This window comes from Thermobia domestica, chromosome 13, assembly GCF_964235325.1.
Source record: "Thermobia domestica chromosome 13, izTheDome1.hap1.1, whole genome shotgun sequence".
Taxonomy (NCBI): Eukaryota; Metazoa; Arthropoda; class Insecta; order Zygentoma; family Lepismatidae; genus Thermobia; species Thermobia domestica.
This window is the reverse complement of record NC_137466.1, coordinates 96,341,094-96,363,080: the sequence shown is the minus strand read 5'-3', so window position 1 is coordinate 96,363,080 and position 21,987 is coordinate 96,341,094. Positions and strand designations below refer to the sequence as shown.

At 34.4% G+C, this 21,987-nt stretch overlaps 1 protein-coding gene across 1 annotated transcript in view; it reads right to left on the bottom strand.

The window, feature by feature from the left end:
* Positions 1–586: 586 nt before the first annotated feature.
* Rheb (Ras homolog enriched in brain) overlaps positions 587–21,987 on the bottom strand; it is a 39,637-nt gene continuing 18,236 nt past the window's right edge. Inside the window, exons 4-5 of the mRNA XM_081736139.1 lie at positions 17,544–17,673; positions 587–4,749 (exon numbers count right to left, since the gene is read on the bottom strand). Coding sequence (XP_081592265.1) covers positions 4,660–4,749; positions 17,544–17,673 — 220 coding nt within the window. The 3' untranslated portion in view covers positions 587–4,659. The remainder of the gene's footprint in view (positions 4,750–17,543; positions 17,674–21,987) is intronic.

The following is a 21,987-nucleotide window of genomic DNA, read 5'->3' as shown; positions in this document are numbered from 1 at the left end:
GTATTTCCCTATCTGTGAACCATTTAGCGCTTATAGGATACTTTCTTAAGTATTGCGTATAGTAATATTTTCATTATTTTCACGGTAAGTATATTCCAAGGGAAGACAATGGAGTAACTACATTCCAATTATATTTGTATCGTACTTTATTAAACGTAAAATTACATTCCGTTCTTTTTACTTGATATTCAATATTTCGCCATTTATAATCAGAAAGTAAGATACTAAGGCATATATATATATATATATATATATATATATATATATATATATATATATATATATATATATATATATATATATATATAAAAATTTCATTGAAAATGAATCCGCTTGCTATGTCTTTACACAATCTTTTATAAACAAGTTGTTCCAGTTTTCATTAAAGGAATATTTTTTAATATATAATCTTTTAAAACATGACTTTATATTACATTTCTTTCTTTAAGAAGAAAGCCTTCACCTCAGTCACTGCCTGTATTTTCTGTCTATTTACGAATCCATTTTAATGATTTCTCATGAATCAACAAAACACAATGGCAACGTAATTGAGATCATTCCACTCAATAATTAATGCACTTCCATAGGGGAAAAAAAAAACAAAAAAAAAAAAAAAACGTATATGAATCTGGTTTTCTCTGAGGCTTTGGTTGGAAGAAGAATACTTTTAACTAGATGCTTTAAAATATCTATACAGTACCGAAACAATGATCAAAATATACGCAATTACACAACTTACATAATCATTTATTAGTATTTGAGCATTTCATACTGGTTTAAATATATAAAATGCTCTTAAAAATTTCCACAAATTCCACATAGCAAACTGATATGATTATTATCACAATATATTTCTAAATAATAGTGATTTTAAAAATTAACACATAATTTTCCTGTTCTTTCAGTTGTGCACAAATAATTTCCTGATCTGCAGAAGCAAACATCTGGCAACAGAAATTATATTATGGGACAAAAATGTCATCAAATATAATTAACAATATAAAAACATGATTGTTCATTTACCTTTCTTTCAAAACATTATTATTAAATGCAAACACATATGATTCCCCAAATTCCCGCTTGAAAAATAACGAAAATTACCCTCAACAGTATATATATTTATATATATCAGTGCTTTAATCTGAAGATATTATCTATGCTAATTCTTAACTAATTGTGATGATCATTTTTATTAGTAGCATTATGTTGTCAATGTCTTGACATAAATATTATTCTGTGTTTAATATTAAAATTCACAGCTGATTCCGTATCAGGGTGAAGAACAGTGCAAAATTACATAAGATTTTTGTAAACAGAAAATGGAAAGTTACATATGAAAATGATTACGGAGCCATAAAGTGTCTTTACACACAAAGCGATGAATGAAAAAATTGACATTGCTAAATGCATTGCAGTTGTATTAGATGAAGTAGTGTCGTACACACATATCTGCTGCTGCACTCAAGATTTCTCACATGCTCTCAATGACAAAGTTGCAACTTCGTTTGGCACATAACATGTTAGCCAAACAAGAAAATACATTCGGTAGAAAGCCTTGATCAATAAGCTATTATACGTTATTCCTTAAAAAATATTAGTTGTAAAAATAATATATAATGGAAGATAATGCAACGTATAGTTGAACACAAGCCATAAGACAAAAAAGAAGAGATTGATCCTTAAATTCTTCCTACCCATACACATTATGCTGACTAATAGTTCAAAGACAATATATCCCTCTCCTCTAACTTTATTTGTTCCCTACTACTGGTTGCGGACCTACAGAAGTAATTGTTTACTTTTTTTTTTTTTTTTCAGTAATGATACAACTTAACAAAATTAGCCTTAAGTAACTCAATCCCATATTCATGACCATGGCCACTATTAATAAAGCATTACTATCTACAAATTAATTTCAACGTCACCGTGCGGACCTAAAGCCTTGCCTTGCCTGAAACCAGATTAGATGCATAACGGTTTGTAGAGAAGTTGATTCTTGATCTCTGAGATATTCTGGGACAATCTTCAAACAATTAACATAACCTTTCCTGTTTTCACTTTGTAACTAGGCTTCTCTGCACGAAACTCGCCCCGTTTCTTCTTTTTAGTTATGAAGAAGCAAACGTGCATTATATATATAGGCTATAAGCAGTAAATCCACTTCCCATTATTTCAAAATGAGAAGTCTTGAACTGTTCACCTTTAAGAAGTCCCCTCTCCCGAACCGATCTGTTTTAAATAAATGATAAATGCACGTTATTGATACAGCAGCATTAAGTTTATTTTATTATAATATTAAAACGATAAAACGACAGATTTTGCACCTAAATACGGAATCAGTTTATACAGCTTTTTACTAATCCTAATACTATACTGATATTTTGGTTTCACTATAGCTATTGTATTGTTACATATTTATTGCGGTCTTTCCTCGTTTTAGCCACTAGTGTTCAATGATGATTACTTAAAAAATAACGTCAAAACTAACTTTTGTACTAACTAATTCAGAATATGGTACAATAACTACTTACAATTCCTCTCTCTCTGTCTGTCTACTGCAGAAATCAAACGAAACTGTCTCTCCTTTGTCTTGTTTCATTCCTACTCTATTGTTTCTTTACTTAATATATTAACACTATGAATATTTCTTGTTATTTTGCAATTATTTTCTTTTTTATTATGTACTCTTAACCAGTATGAAATTTATGAACTATGTTAAGCTTCTATTGTTTGTTTGCACTTCATCCATGATTATCTGAATTAATCTGGAAATTCATTTATCCAAAAAATTACATTACATGAAATGCATTTTGTTGCTAAATAAAAAGATCACATTAACATCGTCCGTTATCAGGAAATTAAGCCTACTTTCGAGTTCAACTATTTCCACAAAAGAGAGTATAAAACACACACCGAATTTTCTGTCCAGTCTTTATACATACACTTTGTATTTTAATTCTCGCTGAATGTTGCACACATGTAATGCTTTCACAGAAAAACAATTTCATATCCTTTCTTTAGTTTTTTTTTTTCTTTCAATCATATTCAAAATAAAGTGCTTTGTAATAAGAATTACATCGTCGGGGACATTTGACCTTGTTCTATACAATTTATTAAATTTATTTGCTTTTAAGAATGTTTCGTTAATATCTTCTCGTTTTCGTATCTTTTGATTTAACTGCCTGAAGTCATACAATCTTTTCGAGACACTAGTCATCTACGAATTGTTTTTCCTTCTATTCCTCCATCTTTTTTACTTCTTAGTAGAAGTACACTAATTTTACACTATACAATTATATCTCATCAAGTCATACTTAGGAAGTTCAAAACAATAATAAAAACGCTTACTCCTTGAAAAATATTAACAAAATTGTATATTACATTCTCGGATTACGATGCGACTTATGCCAATACTTACATGTAAATAATATTTAAAATGTCTACAGATTGCAAGTGCAGCTTTAATGGTGTGCATGAAATTAATTCTTTGAAACTCGAATAAATTAAAAAATAATAAATAAATAAAATTATCCAAGTTTCTTCCCTTAGAGTCCAGTTACACACATACATGTACCTCCTACAAAAATATGTGTACTTAACAGTATACATTAATAATACAAATTTATTTCATAAGACGTATTTGTTGTGAAAATAGGAGATAATCAAACTTAGATACTGTATTTTGGTTAACCTGCTCATTAAAAAACACCTCTTACTATAAAGGAATGAAACAATTAATACATTTTTATCCACATAAATATACGATTATATAAGCACACACACGCATAAATTACACAATGAATTTCAGAAGTATCGATTCAACTATGCTAATTTTTCGAATGGAAATGATCTATCAATGCATCATCTTTCTTGAATCTACCGTACTATTCTAATGAGAATTTATCCCGGTTGCGAAAGAAGAAAAGAGTACCTGATTGAGAATCATACACATGGAATAAGTACATTCGTTTTACGCTATGTAAAATACACTAACTTCACATTATATTATATTATTTATATTATATTAGATCAGTCCATATATTTGGATTATTCTTACAGCTCTGATTGTATTTTATTTAATAAAGGACACAAGATAAAATTGATCATTACAGCAGAAAAAGGGGTAGTCGAATTATATTCCATATCTTTTTAATCAATCCGCAAAATAATTATACGCGCAGAAAGTGATAATCACCTATCTTGCATGGAAGGATTTTGACATGTAACTGTGTGTGCTTATGTAGGTAGGTAGGTATGTAAGAGTCACTGGCAACGAAAATTATTATTAAGCAATGACACTGTTTCTCCTCATGAAATGAACAAAAATATTAATTTTGGTTAATTAGCCAAACTCCCATTATACAATAAGCTTAAAAAACACATACACAGAACAAACAAGAAGTTTGAATGCCTTTCTACTTACATGTATTTATATATACACAAAGTACTGCGTAATACGATGGATGTGAAAATGACTAAAGTATTATCTAATATTATCTGCAAATCAATGGCGATGCTCATAATGTACATTCTTTTACAATATATTTATATGAACCACCACAATGGCATACAATACTGCTTGACTAGTGCAAGCATATCTTTTCACTACTATAATGTACCTAGCCAGAATATTCTAGTTTAGTACATTTTACATAATCTTCAGGAAACAATACAACCAGACTTCTCCTGAACATTTCCATTCGCTCTTTCAATCTCTAGAAGAATGGTATGAAATATATCTGCAACAGACTGAAAAGAAAGAAAAGGAATGATAATATATATATATAATCCTTATCTATTTAAGATATTGCGTTAATTCCCCCTAATCACTTCTTTAGTTTTTTCAAACCATGTCAAAATTTAGTCCTACAGGTAAGTTATTATAAAAAACAAATATTACAGCAAAAATACATACTTCATTTTAAGTTGCAAAGTTATATTAGGTTGACTGTATTGCTTATTAGTGTTTGGTGTATTTTCCTTAGAAAATTGACGAAAGAAAGAAAAAAAAAAACGGAAACCCGTACAGAATAACAAGTAACAATGAGACCACCTTACCACCTTCCAATGAAAATCACTAGGTACGTGTGTAAGACATCAGAAGCTGACCTGTAGTGATGTAAAACGGATAATTTCCACTTTATTTTTTATTTATTTATTTATGAGCACAATTCCAGGTACAGCTGAACGCCAGTTTACACTGGAATATCTAACAATTCTGGGAGAAATTACCGTTTTTAAAGAAAAGTGCCTGATTAAGAATAAACACTGATTAATTACTGTGAAAGTTTAGGCCTAGCTTCTATTTAATTTCATTCAATTCTAAGTATGCGATTTTTACATATTTAATTACAAACAAAACCAATTTTTCTTATCAAAACTAAAACTGTCAAGTATGCATTGGCAGCTATTTAGAGTGTCAAGTAGTCGAATACTAACTACTGTTATCACTTTCCATTGTCACCAAGAGGGACAAAGGAGACTAGCTGGTTGTACTCTTGAATAATGTAAGCCATTTAGATCTTGACTTTAAGAAAAAAGTTAGTTTTGTTTCTGTGCGAGCTATAATACCTGTGTTTCAAACACGATATGTAATATAGTTGTTTGTTTCGTAATAGATTTGGTTCTGACTATGTAATTTTTATTATTAAAAAAAAAAAAAAAAAAAAAAAAGCCCTCCTCCTTCCCCGTTTATGCAATTTTTTCAATAATTGAAACTCATTATGTGCACGGCATTTTAAATATACTTGCACTCCATATGCATTATTATCCCCTTCGGGATCCTATGGTACAATTTGTACCATACGCATTTTTCATGGTACATTGCATTCTTTCTCTTTTATTTGAGCTTTTTCGTCCAGGTTTTTTTTTTTTTTTTTTGTTTTGTTTTGTTTTCCAAGTCCAGAGGCCTTGTAGAAGACATTACGTATGGTTTCAGACCGTCCTGCGTCCAGACATAGGAGGTGATGACGTCATAAGTGAAAAATTTCTTTTCTCATTTTCTAAGCGTATGTTCAATATTTTTTGGCGGGCTTATTTTTCTACGTAGAAGATTGAAATTTTGCACAAACATTCAGTCCACCGAGTAGTATTTACCAGATTTTTTGTTGCGATGTCAGTGCTAAAACAGGGGGGGGGGGGGGGAAACCAGAGGGGCAAAAGGGTGAAAAAAAGGGATATTTTTACCCCCAAAATCCCGTTTTTCGTAATTTTCTCGCCTCACATACATGATGGGGACACTTGAGTCATACCGTCTGAAAGGCAGTTCCATTCTGAAGAGAATGACGGTCGAATCATTGTCCTAGGGTAATTAGGGACATCTCAGGGATTTTTTGAATATACTTCTATATAGGGAAAAATGGGACATGGTGGGTATATTTCTTTTTGGCAGGCTTACTTTTGCACCTAGAAGATTGAAATTGTGCACAAACATTCAGCCTACCTAGTAGTATTTACCAATTTTTTTCAGATCTCTGCATTAAAACATGAGGGGTCCAGAGGGGGAAAAAACTGAAAAAAGGGATTTTTAGACCCAAAAAATCCCGTTTTTCAGGATTTTCCCGCCTCACGTACATGATGAAGACACGTGAGTCATACCGTCTGAAAGGAAGTTCCATTGTGAAGAGAATGACGGTCGAATTATTATTCTAGGGTAATTAGGGACGTCTCAGTGAATTTTTTTCAAAATATACTTCTGTATAGGGTAACATGGGGAAATTTCTGAATTTTTTCTGGCGGGTCTATTTTTGCACCTAAAAGATTGAAATTGTGCACAAACATTCAGTCCACCGAGTGGTATTTAACGGATTTTTTCAGATTTCTGCGTTAAAACAGGGGGTCCAGAGGGGCTAAAAGTTTAAAAAAAGGGATTTTTAGACCAAAAAATCCCTTTTCGGGAATTTCCCGCCTTAGATACATGATGGAGACATGTGAATGGTACAGCCTGAAAGGCAGTTCTATTCAGAAGAGAGTATGGGCGACACATGACCCTAGAGTAATTAGGGATGTCTCAGGAATTTTTTTCCCTGAGATCATAGTGTTTTGTGGTAATTTGGAGCATTGTGGGAAATTTTGATAAAATTTCTCCCTCCCTTACTATTCAAGATAGAAACTTGAAATTTGGCACACACGTTCAGTATACCAAGTACTATTTCTCGGGTCTTTTTTAGATGGCTACGTTCACACAGGGGGGGTCCAGGGGGGAGGGCAAAGTTCGAGAAAAAAATTTTCCCTCCGAAACTTTCACTTTGACATTTTTTACCCGCTTCTGGTATATGGTATGAGCATGCAAGTGGTACCATTTGAAAGCCAGCTCTATTCTGAAGAGAATGAGGTATGAACCATGATCCTAGGATAAATAGTGACGATACAGTGGCTGCTTGACTGAAAGTCTAAAAAATAGCCCAAAAAGTTAGGATCCGGAAAGGGTTAATGCAAGCCTGTATGGTGTATTTGGTAAAATAGTCATTTTTCGATATGAAGAAGTATTTAAAATATACAATTTTCCATAGAAACTATATAGAAACTCCATAGAAACTTTAGGTCTTTAGGTCTATAGCTCCAAAATTGTGCTTGGATAGGGCACATACTAGTTCTTAAGTGAAGTCTTGACCCTACTACGGTAGGCCCCATAGTTTTGGAGCTATGGACTTTTAAAGTTCATTTTTTCATGTTTTCGGCAGCCTATAACTCCTAAAGGAAGCATTTGTGCACCAGGTTGGTCTATACTTTTCGTCTTATCTTGGTGTCAGGAATCACCTCCCAAGCGTTGTCGGTGTTGTTGTAATAAACTCATTTGTACATTATTTTGGCTGTGTGCGGCTCAAGCAGTATAATTCTCTTTTATTTTAAAAGGGTTGTCACTTGCAAGCAGACTATGTTTCTCTGTGTGCGTTTTCTCGCTCAGAGGATGCAGATGACTGGCTTGACCTTGGCCAGTGCTTCTCTAGCCAATCACAGCTCTGTCCGCTCTTACGTCATCCAGCACGAGAAACTCACGCGAACAGCGAGAATTAGAGAGAATTGGCGGTAGGCAGGACTACTTGGCGCCGAAACGAGGGAGATGTAACAACTCACGTATATTGCTGCAGAAATCAATCACATCATTATATAATTCTAACATTCGTCTATCAGTTTATATTCCACTAGATATAAAGCATCGATACATATTGCTATTGTAATCTTAATTACCTAATATCAAGTGATGTAAGTAAAGTTAATTATTAAAATTTTAAGTTCATTTGTGCGTATTGGTTGTGATTTGCATGTTATCTCCTCACGCCTCGTAGTAATCAATTTATGTGCGTGGTACCGAAAATAATTTTTACTTATTGTTTGTGGTGTTTATTATCTTTCGAAAAATATGATGCTGAATCTTTAACGTGTAAGCATATTTAAAGGTTGTATTTGGAATCTTTGCCTATGTGTAGTTAACGGTGAAAGGAGCTATTACTTGTAATAACTTGTTTCATCGTCAACGCTAAGGCAAAACATTTTATTTACGACTATCTAATGTGATGTTTGCTCTCTTTGGATTACCATCTTATGGAGTAAACGTCATATTGTTTTGAAACACCCTATATATATATATATATATATATATATATATATATATATCTGAAATTGCTCTTCTTCACACTGGGAGAATAGGTTTATGTAAAGTATGCTACCCTTTAGGATGAGCATATCAATGGAAGTGTAAGATAAAAATCCGTAGTGTGACACCCCCCCCCCCCTTCCCTTCTTGAATCCATGCCGGTGGGAGTTGAACTTTTAGTTAAACGGAATCAGGAATGCCACTATTCATCTCAGCGATCTCGAAAAATATAAATTGGGCACTAATATTGGTCGGTGTCGACTATTTTTACATGTCCCATGCCGAAAATTATCAATATAATATCATAAGATCCTTGGGAGGCCTAAGGTTGATGATAATCACGCTAAATATTATTTTAATTGGTTCAGATGTTCTGTGATGAGGTCGCACACAAATTCACATTTGCTTATATAATAACAAGCCAAGATGAACTGAACTCAGAAGCTACCGACGTGCAAATCTGTGAAGCAGTGTCTGTTGCAGAACCGAGATTGTCTCTGGCTGAAGTCGACAACCAAATATCCCTCAGACGATGGGTTACTTGCCCACCAAATTTCGTTCAGATCCGGTCAGTGCTTACCGAGAAAGAACGACACCTACCTATATACCTACCTGGAATGAAACTATAAGCTCCCGCATGTTTACGCCGGGAGTTGTTGTTACTACTACTACTGCTATTCTTCTTCTTCTTAATAATAATAATAATAAAAGAACACCATTTTCTGATCATCATATGAACAAAGGGCTACAGAATTTGAGATTAATCTTTCAGAAAAAAGGAAAAGTCGAATTTTCTTTCGATTTAAAACTTCAGAAAGTCATGATCAGACACATCTCTCTCTCTCTCACTCGCTATATATATATATATATATATATATATATATATATATATATATATATATATATATATATACACGAGTGGCTTTCTGTGGAACCAATAGGATTTTGCAGAGTAGTCACACAATAAAATGCATTTTTTACGAGCGTTCTTTGTGTCTCTGCTGAGATGACAAAACAATGCGCAAAAACTTACAAACACGTACCTTTGTTTCATAATAACATCCAAACTAGTAATCAGTCAAATTTATGTCACTAATCCTCATTTCCAATCACTTTATTTTATTTTCTTCTGTCTTCATGTATGAGGATGGTTTAAGAAGAAACTTCGTTTGATATTAAAGAAAACAATTCGATTATTTTAAATGTACTTAATTTTTTAACGCTGTCCTCTAGAAGTTCAACGTATTTGTCCCAACGTTCTTCCAGCTTCGCGATTCCTTCGCGGAAACGAGTTTCTTCAGGCTTTCAAGATAGTCGTTAATTTCTTCATGACTCCTTTACTTAATTCAAATTTTCGTCCTGCCAAGGGAGCTTTCAGTTTAGGGAATAGACGACAGTCCGAGGAACTCAGATCTGGTGAATAGACTGGAATAGTGATGTCGTCATTTCCTTTCCGTTACCATGGTGAATGCCATGTTTGTTTCTATATAAACGCGTGAAGTTAATGGAGCTAAAGAGCTTATTTCAAAAAGCTCCACATCCCTAAGTAATAAGGTAGAAATCGGATAGTTAATGTAAGCACAATTATCATGTAATCCACCATAAGAAGCAATTATACGCAATATAAACTCCTTAACGTGTAGACTGAGAAACTGTCGGCACAGAGAAAGCTGTAAAAATATATGATTTTTTAAAAAGAAAAAAAAGTCTTTTATAATAATGTTAATTCTATTGGGGCATTTACACTTCTAATGTCTACTGTTTATAATGGGAGTGCACAATAGTATTTCTAAGTATACATTACAAAAGGAAGAAAAGGCTAGCCTTTAGAAATATTCAATCCAGACCATCAGTGGATATAGGTAACATTTTTCTTACATTCTCTATCAACTTTTTTTAAAGCATTTAGAAATGATGCAACAATTTTGTTCAAATTTGCAATACTATATCATACTTATATTACCGAATCAAAAATTTTCCGGAATTATTTCAAGTTAATATCTGATTTTGAACAGGGTGAGTACATTTTAAGGTATAATTTAACCTGAAAATATAGAAATTCTCAAAATATACGATATCAGAGGGGAAATTTCACAAGACATGTGAACTCGCTGATTTCCAAGATTTCAATGCTTGTCATGCACGTAACATTATTTAACATATTTCTTTTCTGCTTACCTTTTCTATCTTTTTTTTTTTTTTTTTTTTCTTTCAGTTTCAATCATTAGAAATATTTAAAAAGAAACATAAGTATTTGTTCCTCTCTAATGTTTGCAGTTTCGAAATATTTCGTCACTGTTTTCGTTTTGCACAGAGGTTCGTTAGGTAGTTAGGCTACTTGTTGTTTAGAAAATAAAATGGCGATCACCATGGCAACGAGAAGGATGTGACGTCACACTATTTCAGTCTATAGCCAGCATGTGGGAGCAGTTCAAATTGCAGCTTGGCCAATCATTCCCAAACGTCACGGCCTCTTATTCAGGAAACAGTAAACGCAGCACTCATCTTCATTTTTTCCCCTTTCTTGTGCAATTCATTATGCAAGACAAGGTGAACCCGCTCAACGATGCAAGTGGCTTCCGAATGGGTGCACCGTCATTATCTCGTCTGTAGGCTAAAACCAAATTGTGGAATTTACTTATATAATTTCAGATGTCATAGCTGATTTCGGGGCTCCAGGACGTGATGCATTTTCAATGCTGGTTCTGCCACGCTTAAATTCATTTACCAAAGGTCGAAGAAATTTATAGAGAGGACATGAGTCATCCAATATAGGTAAAATCCTCTCATGAATTTCCTTCGATACTTTCCTTTCCAGAAAAAAGAATGAATCACAGCATGAATTCCAATTTTATTAATTCTTCACTGTTACTCAAAACATTTCTGTTTAAGCAACGAATTACTGCCAGAATGACTTAGACCAGATTATTTATTCATAGAAAGGGAATTTTCTGACTACATATACAGATGACGTTAGCGTCACCTGTAAGTATGAACCAGATTACTTATCAAACCGCCTTTACAGCAGTAAGCAGTTAAACAATTAAGAACACGCCTTAATTACAACATATGCCTAGCTATTAGTGTTTGTTGTCTACGAAATTTAATTGTCTCAAAAAAGAAGAAGGGTGCCTTCCATTTCAACTCAGGTAAAAAAATATAAAATTGTACCATCACCATCTCAGATATTGTTGAAACTTTTTTTTATAGCAACTAGACATGTTTTTAAGAGACCCATATTTTTTTGTTTTGTCGAAAAAAAATTTTCCCGCCAAGTAATGGGCCATCAAAGACGGGGAGTACAATTTATGAATTGTAGAAGACATGGAAAATGGTCAACTTCGGAGCCTCACTATTCGGCTATGGAGACAGGTAGAGTTATAATTCTTGTTGTGGTATGTACATAGGGATATAAATGAACTATATTTTATTATAGTTTGGTTTGCGCATGCGTATCTTGTGCATATATTAACAAATGAACGTCAATTTATCTGAAAAGTCGAAGTTTGTGAATTTTTTCGAGCACTTCCGGTTCGAATTTTAAAATTCTGTTTTCACGGTTGGTAAGACCTAGCTACCCGCTTTCCGAAAAAAAAATTGTATCGCTTCTGTGTGCAACCGTTTTGTCGCAAAAAATTCGAGAAATTTAAAATTTTCAAAAATCGCCATTTTGGGGCGCCATTTTCTCGAAAACACCATCTTTTAAAATTCTGAAATTTTATCAGATGGTTCAACTTTATATGAATAATAAACACCAAATACCATTCTCGACCAATGCTTCATGAATTTTAACTGCAGCCTTTTAAAGTTAGAGAAGTTTCGTTAACTTTGATGTCACAGTTAGCAACACTGGGAACAATAAATGTGCAATGATTTGATGTTGTTTGTGGTTCACATTCATTAAATGAAGAATAAAAGGTTTTCTTGACTCTTATTTTGATCAAGAAGGCTCTCTGAAATAGTAAAATGAGCCTCCCCCTACTCCTCCGTTTTCTTAAACCGAAATAATCTGAGGTGGAAATTACGATTACGAAACGCACAAATTTCAAGTTCACTTACTTAAAATGGTTTTCGGAAACAAAATTTCACTGATTTATTATTATTATTATATTATTATTATTATTATTATTATTATTATTATTATTATTATTATTATTTTATTTTATTTTTTTTTTACATAGATTAATTATTTGCTAGGTTGTTGTCTTCTTCGCTAATAGCATGTAACCGTGCAGGTGCTCCAATAGGTGTTGGCTCACTCACAACTCGTCCTGGAGTGGATCTAGGGGGAAGAAACTTTTTTATTTTATGTATAAATAAAACCGATCTCAGAGTTTGGAGCTCTTAAAAGTACCTCTAAGTAGCAATATTACCCCCTCCCCCCTTCCAGAAGTCCGTCCTGGATCCGTCCCTGCGTAGCACATTGTCGATAGTCACAAATGCTGAAGGTCCATGTAGAATCATAAACAGCACTTCAACTTCACGTAATTCATGATTTATTCATAATATTTCCGCTGCGCACCACTGGTTATCACACATATATGTATGTAACAAAAGTTCGTTTTTGTAGATTTCTTAATTGACATTTGAATTGCAGAAGTTCGATTTTGGGGGAAGCATGAAGTTAGTTCATGGTGACCCGTTACTGCCATAAAAACTTCGCCATTTTCCGAAAGCCAAAGATGACTTCGTTGAATACCATTTACCGGTCGTATACTTTCCCTTTTTTCCTTTCCGGAAGTCGTCGAATTCAGTTCCCGGCAACAAAACGAGACTAATACCCGGAGTTTGTACTTGCACTATACTCACGAATTCTTCTGCGGTTCTAGTGGGAGCGCGGTGGCTCAATGGTAGAGCATTCAACTCCGGTGCTTGGGGTCCTTGGTTCGATCCTGGCTCGCACCGTGTGGGCTTTGTGGTGGACAAACACTGGGCTCGTGGGTTTTCTCGGGGTTATCCCGTTTCCTCCCACTTTCTGCATTCCATCATTTCATTCATTTCTCATAATCACAGTCTTCTTTAGCCTAACCAGCATAAGCGTGGGACGTAAAACTTAAAGATTTCATTTCATTTTTTTCTTCTGCGGTTTTAATACTGTGTATCTGTTATGCCGCGTTGCCACATTCTTTACACCTTCCCCCCCCCCTCCAATACCGTCGCAGAGACCCTTGCATGGCCGGTTTCACTGCAAAAACACTGCTTTATCGGACCTGTCTGCATCTCGAACATCTGAAAGCGATTTTTAAAGTGGGATGCAGCACCATCAGAAATCACTGACATGGTTTGGGAAAGTGTAGACACTTATTTTCACGTATTCAAACCTTTTCCTATAAAATATATTTCCGCTTTTCTTCGAGTATGTTTAGAATCTTGTCTATGGCTATGAGTACATGAGCCGAATCGTGTGTTTTATCGTCGTTTATTACAACAAAACTGTCAGTTGTTTCATATTCCGGTGATAACTCTGAATTTCACTTTGCAGAACAACAGTTCAGTTTTCAGCAAAGTCCACATGAAGTAAAATAGAATTTGCATCTTGAAATTTTATACGGTGCGTTTCGGTAGCAATTAATTCTCTTTGGATTTTCTTGATGTAGTCATGAATTACAATTCTTACAGTTAAACCAGCAATGTACGATACGAAAACAGAAAGTGGCACAGTTTCTTAACGAGATTATTGTTTTCCCATATGGCATACGTAACACTTTCATTTTCATCAGGATCAATAATTAAAGACTCCACACTTATTCCTTCCACTCCAGGACATTCACCACATTCTTGAAGAAGACAGTTGTCATTTTCTACGGATCATACTACTAAGGGAAATAAGTCACTCATGACAGCTTCAATACAGGCTGCACCTTTGATTTGTAGCAACGCAGTAGGAGCTAACTTAAAATTTGCACAATACACACACACACATACACACTTCCCTCGCAGGTTGCGGACTGACCCACTTTAGTCGAATACTGTAAAATTCCGAGTGACCCGTTCTTATGTTAGAATTGTTCTGTTTAAAAAGTCAGTAAATTTCTTTGGAACGCGTAAAAAAACGTTTCGACTTTTGTCCTTTTTCGATCACTGTAATGACGTCGCACTTAATTGAGACTTTGTCTGGAGCATTCCAAATCATCACTGAGGTAATAGTTCAGGCTTTTCGTAGATCATCAGAATTTATTGGATGGCCATTTCAAGTAAACTTAAAATATGTGTGTTTCGTAATCCTAATTTCCACCTCAGATTATTTCGGATTAAGAAAACGGATGAGTAGGGGGAGCTCATTTTACTATTTCAGAGAGCCTTCTTGATCAAAATAATGAAACAACAGTCAAGAAAACCTTTCACTCTACATTTAATGAATGTGAACCACAAACATCATCAAATCATTGCACTTTTATTGTTCCCAGTGTTGCTAACTGTGACATCAAAGTTAACGAAACTTCGCTAACTTTAAAAGGCTGCAGTTAATTCATGAAGCATTGGTCGAGAATGGTATTTGGTGTGTTTATTATTCATCAGAATTCTGATAAAATTTCCGAATTTTAAAAGATGGTGTTTTCGAGAAAATGGCGCCCCAAAATGGCGATTTTTGAAAATTTTAAATTTCTCGAATTTTTTTGGGACAAAACGGTTGCACACAGAAGCGATACATTTTTTTTTTTTTCGGAAAGCAGGTAGCTAGGTCTTACCAACCGTGAAAACAGAATTTTAAAATTCGAACCGGAAGTGCTCGAAAAAATTCACAAACTTCGACCTTTCAGATAAATTGACGTTCATTTGTTAATATATGTACAAAAAGATACGCATGCGCAAACCAAACTATAATGTACATACCACAACAAGAATTATAACTCTACCTGTCTTCATAGCCGAATGGTGAGGCTCCGAAGTTGACCATTTTCCATGTCTTCTACAATTCATAAATTGTACTCCCCGTCTTTGATGGCCCATTACTTGGCGGGAAAATTTTTTTCGACAAAACAAAAAAATATGGGTCTCTTAAAAACATGTCTAGTTGCTATAAAAAAGTTCCAACAATATCTGAGATGATGATGGTACATGCTCTGCCTGAATTGAAATGGAAGGCACCGAAGAACATTAGGAAAGTAGTTGTAATGTGTCCAGATTGGGTAGCTATTTCTTGGGTTCCAAGATGGCGCCCACTTGGACGCTTCGAAGCCGCGTTTGTACTCTTTTCTTCCTACGTCTTCCCTTCCCAATTTGATGAAGCGTTTAACGAAAGAACTTAGAATGCACTTCTGAAATGTTTTTAGTATTGTTTGAATGTCTTCACTATCATCTCGTACGTAACTGGTTTCCCACGCTCGCTTCAGATAACATCCTATAATTTATATTATATATATATCAAAAGAAAGGAAAGAGAGATACTGTATTAGCGTGAATATAGGCCGCACTACTAAATTTACGAGAAAGTTGTGTGTTGCAGCTTTGGATGTGTGTATCAGTCATCCATTCAAAGCTAGTGTAAGACAATTCTATAGAAATTACATCATGAAAAAGATAACTTCGATGCCAGGAGGCAGTTTGTAACACGCATCTGTATCAGAAGTGTGCCGTTAGATTTTGGCTGCTTGGCGGTCAATATCGGAAGAACCTGCCATGAAAAGTTAAAAAAAAAACTGGAATTTTCAATAATTTTGATAAGACTGACGAGACCTTTCTGGTAGTGACTCTGAGCACCATTTTGGATAGTCTAGCGAGGGTGAAGAATCAGACGTTTGTGATGCTGAGATGGTGGAAAGTGATTGTGCTTGATTTGGGTGGGTACAAACAAGCTGACGCAGTTCTGATAAACAAAGTTGCTTTTCTTCTTTCAAGAACAGGTACTGTATATAAATATACCGTAGATTAAATATACAGTATAACAAAGATACATATTCCTGTTAAGAAAAGTATCACGTGTACAAGTGATTTTTATGCCAATTTTATCGGTATTATCGGTACCCAATGAAGGAGTCAATTTTTGCAAACAAGGTAAGTTTTTCTTTTTAAGTCTTCGATGGTTTACAAAAGTAACTGCAGTAACTTGTAATAGTATTAATTTCAACCCATAAGATACGTGTACATACTATTTTGAAGTTGACGATTTATTATCTGAGGGGGGTAAAATCTCGATTATAGGCTGCATCATGATTTTTCAAGCCAAAATTTTGGAAAAAAGTGCAGCCTATATTTGCGCACATACGGTGCTTTACGAGATCGAGGGCTTACAAACTCATGAAAATAGTCCTATTATAGAAAAATTCTCTCAAAATAAACGTTGTAATTGCGACACGAGTGTCGCGTTCACTACTTGCGACACTCGTACTGTATTTCTCGTCCCATGTAACACAGTCAGAATCTGCTACCCAATGTTAACATTAATATCGTTGGTTACAATTTCGTGAAAGGAAAAAATGAAGTAATGCACATTTTTCATATTGCATACCAGGCACTTATTTTGCTGGAATGAAGAGGTTTTCCTACAATCATTAAATATGAATACATAGTAGTGTGCATCACTCGTCACATGGTTTTGTCTTTGGTGATAATGTTCTCAGCTGCAAAGATCTCTCTAAAATACGATTCTGGGGTTAGATTTTAAGTGCACATTTATTTCGTGTCAAAACACCACAAATTGCAACGATCTGACGGGTTACGTATTCTATACTTAAAATGTAACTATTCTCTCACCTTAGGGATGTTCTGAGGTTTTACAAAGCTCTTCGTGATTTTTCTTCATATCAATTTTTACGAATTACCACTCTTCCAAAAACTGATATTTCTCGGAGAACGACATGTTCAGAAATGTTGTCAGATTAATTTACATTCAACACCTACGAGCGCTTACACAAAAGTATTAGTAGCCAAAATTATGGGAGACGAGTATTACAACCCCTAACATATTGACGCTCAAGGATTTTACTTCAAACAAGAAAGTAATTACCTCATTTTGCTTCGCCGACGTCTCCAAAAATGCAGCTTTCCACGAATCAGCTAGTCTCTTTCCTTCGTCAGAACTAATCATACGTTCCATGTGAAGATCGGTTTTGTTCCCAACTAGCACAATTGGCACGCTGAAATGAAAGAAAAGTATAAAGAAGTGTTCATATTGTTTGTTATTACCCATAATTACGTAGCTTATTTTTCAAAATCTCCGAGGTTAATCTGAAAGTCATTTAGTAAAGAAGGTCACTGTGACAGGCTTTGCCCAAGAAACTAGAACTTACATTCCAGTGCTAGTGAACATAAATTCTATCATTATCTTTTCGAAGTTGATTATTATTACGATTAGGTACATAAATTTAGAGTATGGGTTTCATGGTTGTACCACTGCGAGGTGAAAGAAAAGGGTATCCACCACCTTAACAAACTCAAACTTATCCAATAATAATTTCCACATACTTCTGAGTATTTTCATTTACAATCATAAAATCCTGAGCATTTCAATTCACATGTGATGCGATCATTTTACTCATATTGGACTTCTGCTTAGAATATTAAATCGAGTGGAATTTTACATGTCACTTCTTCAATATCCTCTTCGCAGAAATCCCACTAGAACAACCGCATTTCAGTATCGATCGTGCGATCCCACTAGTGACATTCAATTAGTTTACCAGTTTATTTGTGAGTCCCCTTGCACAATTTCAACTTGGCCTCAGTTGTTGGATCCTTATTGGTATGCAACAGTGCACTTCATATTGCATCGGACTGAGGGAATATTATTGGTGAATTGGCAATGACTTTCATGTTCTTGACGCTAATCCTTATATTTACGACGCTTTGAACTCACGTTTACTTAGTATGAGTGCATTTCTGGGAATTTTTCGTTAAGTGTTTCCACACATGTGAATCACCCTGATTCATCTGTTGTTCTCTACCGACACTCCAGATGTATTTCTAGAGCACTTGAGTACAAATTCGCTACACTTAATACTCAGAACGTCACTGTTGGTAGCATCCGTACCTGGCGATTATGCAACCACACACAACGGGCACGGTGTCCGCCATTTTGTATTTGTTCCAGATATCGACTTAATACAAACGAATTATTGTTACGTGGTAGAAATCCTATTAATTCATATCCATTTAGACCAATTTTCATTTGGCGGATTATTCGCTACACTTAATACTCAGAACGTCACTGTTGGCTAACATCCGTACTTGGCGATTATGCAACCACACACAACGGGCACGAAGGTGTCCGCCATTTTGTATTTGTTCCAGATATCGACTTAATACAAACGAAATACTGTTACCTGGTAGAAACCCTATCAATTCATATCGATTTAGACCAATTTTCGTTTGGCAGATCATCCGGGACTCCCTACGTTCCTTTGGGGAATCCCTTGCGCGTGCATGGTAGGATTGAGAAACATGCAAAATTCAATATAGCAGGTATAACTTCTTCAGTGAATTTTTTACCCACCCTCTTTACGTTGGATAGTTTCCGAACTATTGGTGTCCGAAAGTCATTTTCCCACGCTTTCGTTACCTTGTAGATCCGAAACTATGTCTGATAGCCGAAAGTTCAAGAGAACTTTTTTTCTTGTCTCAGTGGCAGGAGTCACCTCGCAAGTGAGATATATGTACTTCACTTTCAATGTTAATGTTTTCGGTATTGTCAGTTTTGTAACTGTTGGAAAACTTTAAAAAATGATGAACCGGTGTAGTCTTGGGATATAGGCCTAGTATTTGTTTATGAATATTCGTTGTCACGCTGTTAAAATGATTTTGTTTTTGTAGCCAAAATGTGGCTATGGCTACAATTTCATTTTTTACGGTGAACTTGGGTTATGTGAGCATTGTTTATGAATATTTGTGTTCAGCCTTTGAAGTTTTTTTTTATTATTATTTTTTAATTTTATTTAAAAGATTCATCATGTAAATGGATGTAACATGCGGCCTATAGCATGAGAAAAAAAAGTAAAATTTGTTTTAATTTAATTTTTTTGTGGGTAAAACTAATGTTACCTAACTGGTCCTTTTCAGCGCATTATCAGAAAATGCAAATCTAATTGTTGATACTTAATATTTAGTGAAATTTCATTATTCATAGTAAACAGTCAATAAAAATGTTCACCCTATTCTCCGTAAAAACAAATAATGTAAGTGCTTGTAATATTTATAGACTTTGGGTGAAAAGTCTTAATATTCCACCATATCTGGCAGAAAGTGGATCCAGCATATCCAGCACCAACTCTTGTCTCATAATTACACCTTGTTTCATCCTCATAAGTACTTTACAAACTGAGAAAATCGTGTGTCTTAATTACCCCGGGATGTCTCAAAATTGTCCCGAGTCGATTTTCTTTAGGGACTTGTGACATACACAAAATTCACACTAGATATCTTTATTAATTACTAGGAGACTGTCCTTTATTAATTACTAGGAGACTGATCTTTATTAACTGTCCAAGTTTCGTAAGGTTCCGTCCAATAGTTTTCGAGATACATCAAAATTTGATTTTTGTCTCATAATTAAAACCTTATATTTTTGCTCACATTTTGCGTGAACAAAATAAAATCAACGCGGTAGTTCAATATCGCCCTTGAAGAGTAGCAATCGGTTGAAACGGCAAGCACCATAAGCTTTTGCTGGTGATCGACTCGAAATTTTCTCCGGACAGAATGTTTGGACTCTTGATGCAAAAATATATTCAAAAGAAACTGTTGGAACATTGAGTTACATCGTAGATTGTGTTGATATTTCCACCATAACAGGGGAAAACCAAGCAATTATCACTTATAACTACGTGATGAAGCAATGTTACTGTATAAATGGAACACATTCCTATCGCAGAACTTCGTCACAATTCCAGCAATAATTGACTTCCATCACTTCACAAAACCCAACTGTTGTAGAATGTAAACGGCTAGCGAACAGTACCACTCAGGTATTTTCCATTTTCAAGCAAGATGTGAGTATTTCTAACACAGTGGGAAAGCCAAATACAACAACTTCTTGAATATCGAGTTGTACCTATATGAACAAACAGCCCATGTTGTTCAGAATTAGCAGCTAGCTTATCCTGCTCAAAACGAACAGAATCGAAGCCAAAAAAAGTAAGTACCAAAGACGGATCATCACAAGGTATTGTCCACACTTTAGTGATGCTACAGATGGATCAGGACCATCAAATAAGAGGAAGAGGTTTGAAGACAAAAAAACACTGAAGACGTTTTTTTTTTTTAAAAAAAAAAAAAAAAAAAAACCTACATGTAGAAAAGTGCATAAGAACTGCTATACAAGGCACAAGTGTTTGAAATAGCAGCAAGATTTTTCACTTTCTGTACATGAAATAAAATAAAAAAAATTATTACTGAGATCAAGATCTCATTATTTGACTATACTTTTGAAGGTCATACCTATAACACCAGCTATAACTACGAAATTAATGGACACCAAGTTCTCACTCCTTGAGTATACGCTTTTTAAATTAATAGCTACCAGAATCTGCAAAGAAAGTTATTTCTACTTTTGGTCCATAAGATCCCTTTTCATCGCAACATTCAATTGAAGAGATCCATTTAAATAACCTATGCTCTTAGAACTAAAAATGTTGTATTTTATTTAAAAAGAATTACAAATTGAAAACAGCAGTCAACTTGCTGCTAGAGTTCAAGCTTACTATCGACACTTTACTATCTTTCAAATTTTCGCCACCCTAGCATCGGACCGATTACGCCACCGACGCTATACCGTCTTGATAACAGTATATTAAAGATCCTTCGAAGTTTTTCCATTTCAAGTAATTATACAATTTTCTCTCATCTTTTCTATACCTTTAACAATAAACCTCATTTGAGAATAGTCAAAGGCATTGTGTAAACATTTAAAGTTATCGCTTTACTACAGCTAAAGTAACTTTTCTATACGTGTCTCTAATTTTTTAATAGAAAAATGAATTTCTCTACAAATAAATTAATATCTCTATTCTCCTCTTTGTTTTTCAAGATTGCCAGTGGCCTTAAATCTGAGTTCCCACTTGAGTCTGATATTTCTCTTAAATTCTGATTACTTTAAGCTTTTTGAAAGCACTTACAGTAATATTTAACACAGGGATGCAAATAAGCAACACAATTTTACTAGCCCAAGAAAAAAGCTACTAGCCCACATTCCACAATAGACATTATTTAGAGCCTTCGGTATTTTAATAGAGATATTAAAAACTCACCCGCACCGATGAACCACTCGCCCCGGGCGAGTGGTTATTTGCATCCCTGATTTAACATAATAATTATCTTTTAGTTCTAAAGCTTCAAATCAGACCAAATATGTAACGTACAAATTAACTCCTTGAACAAGATTGCCATTACAGTATATGCAAAAAAATTAATTGCATATATGTTTTAAGTATATTAGCACATATAAAAACTACAATAAT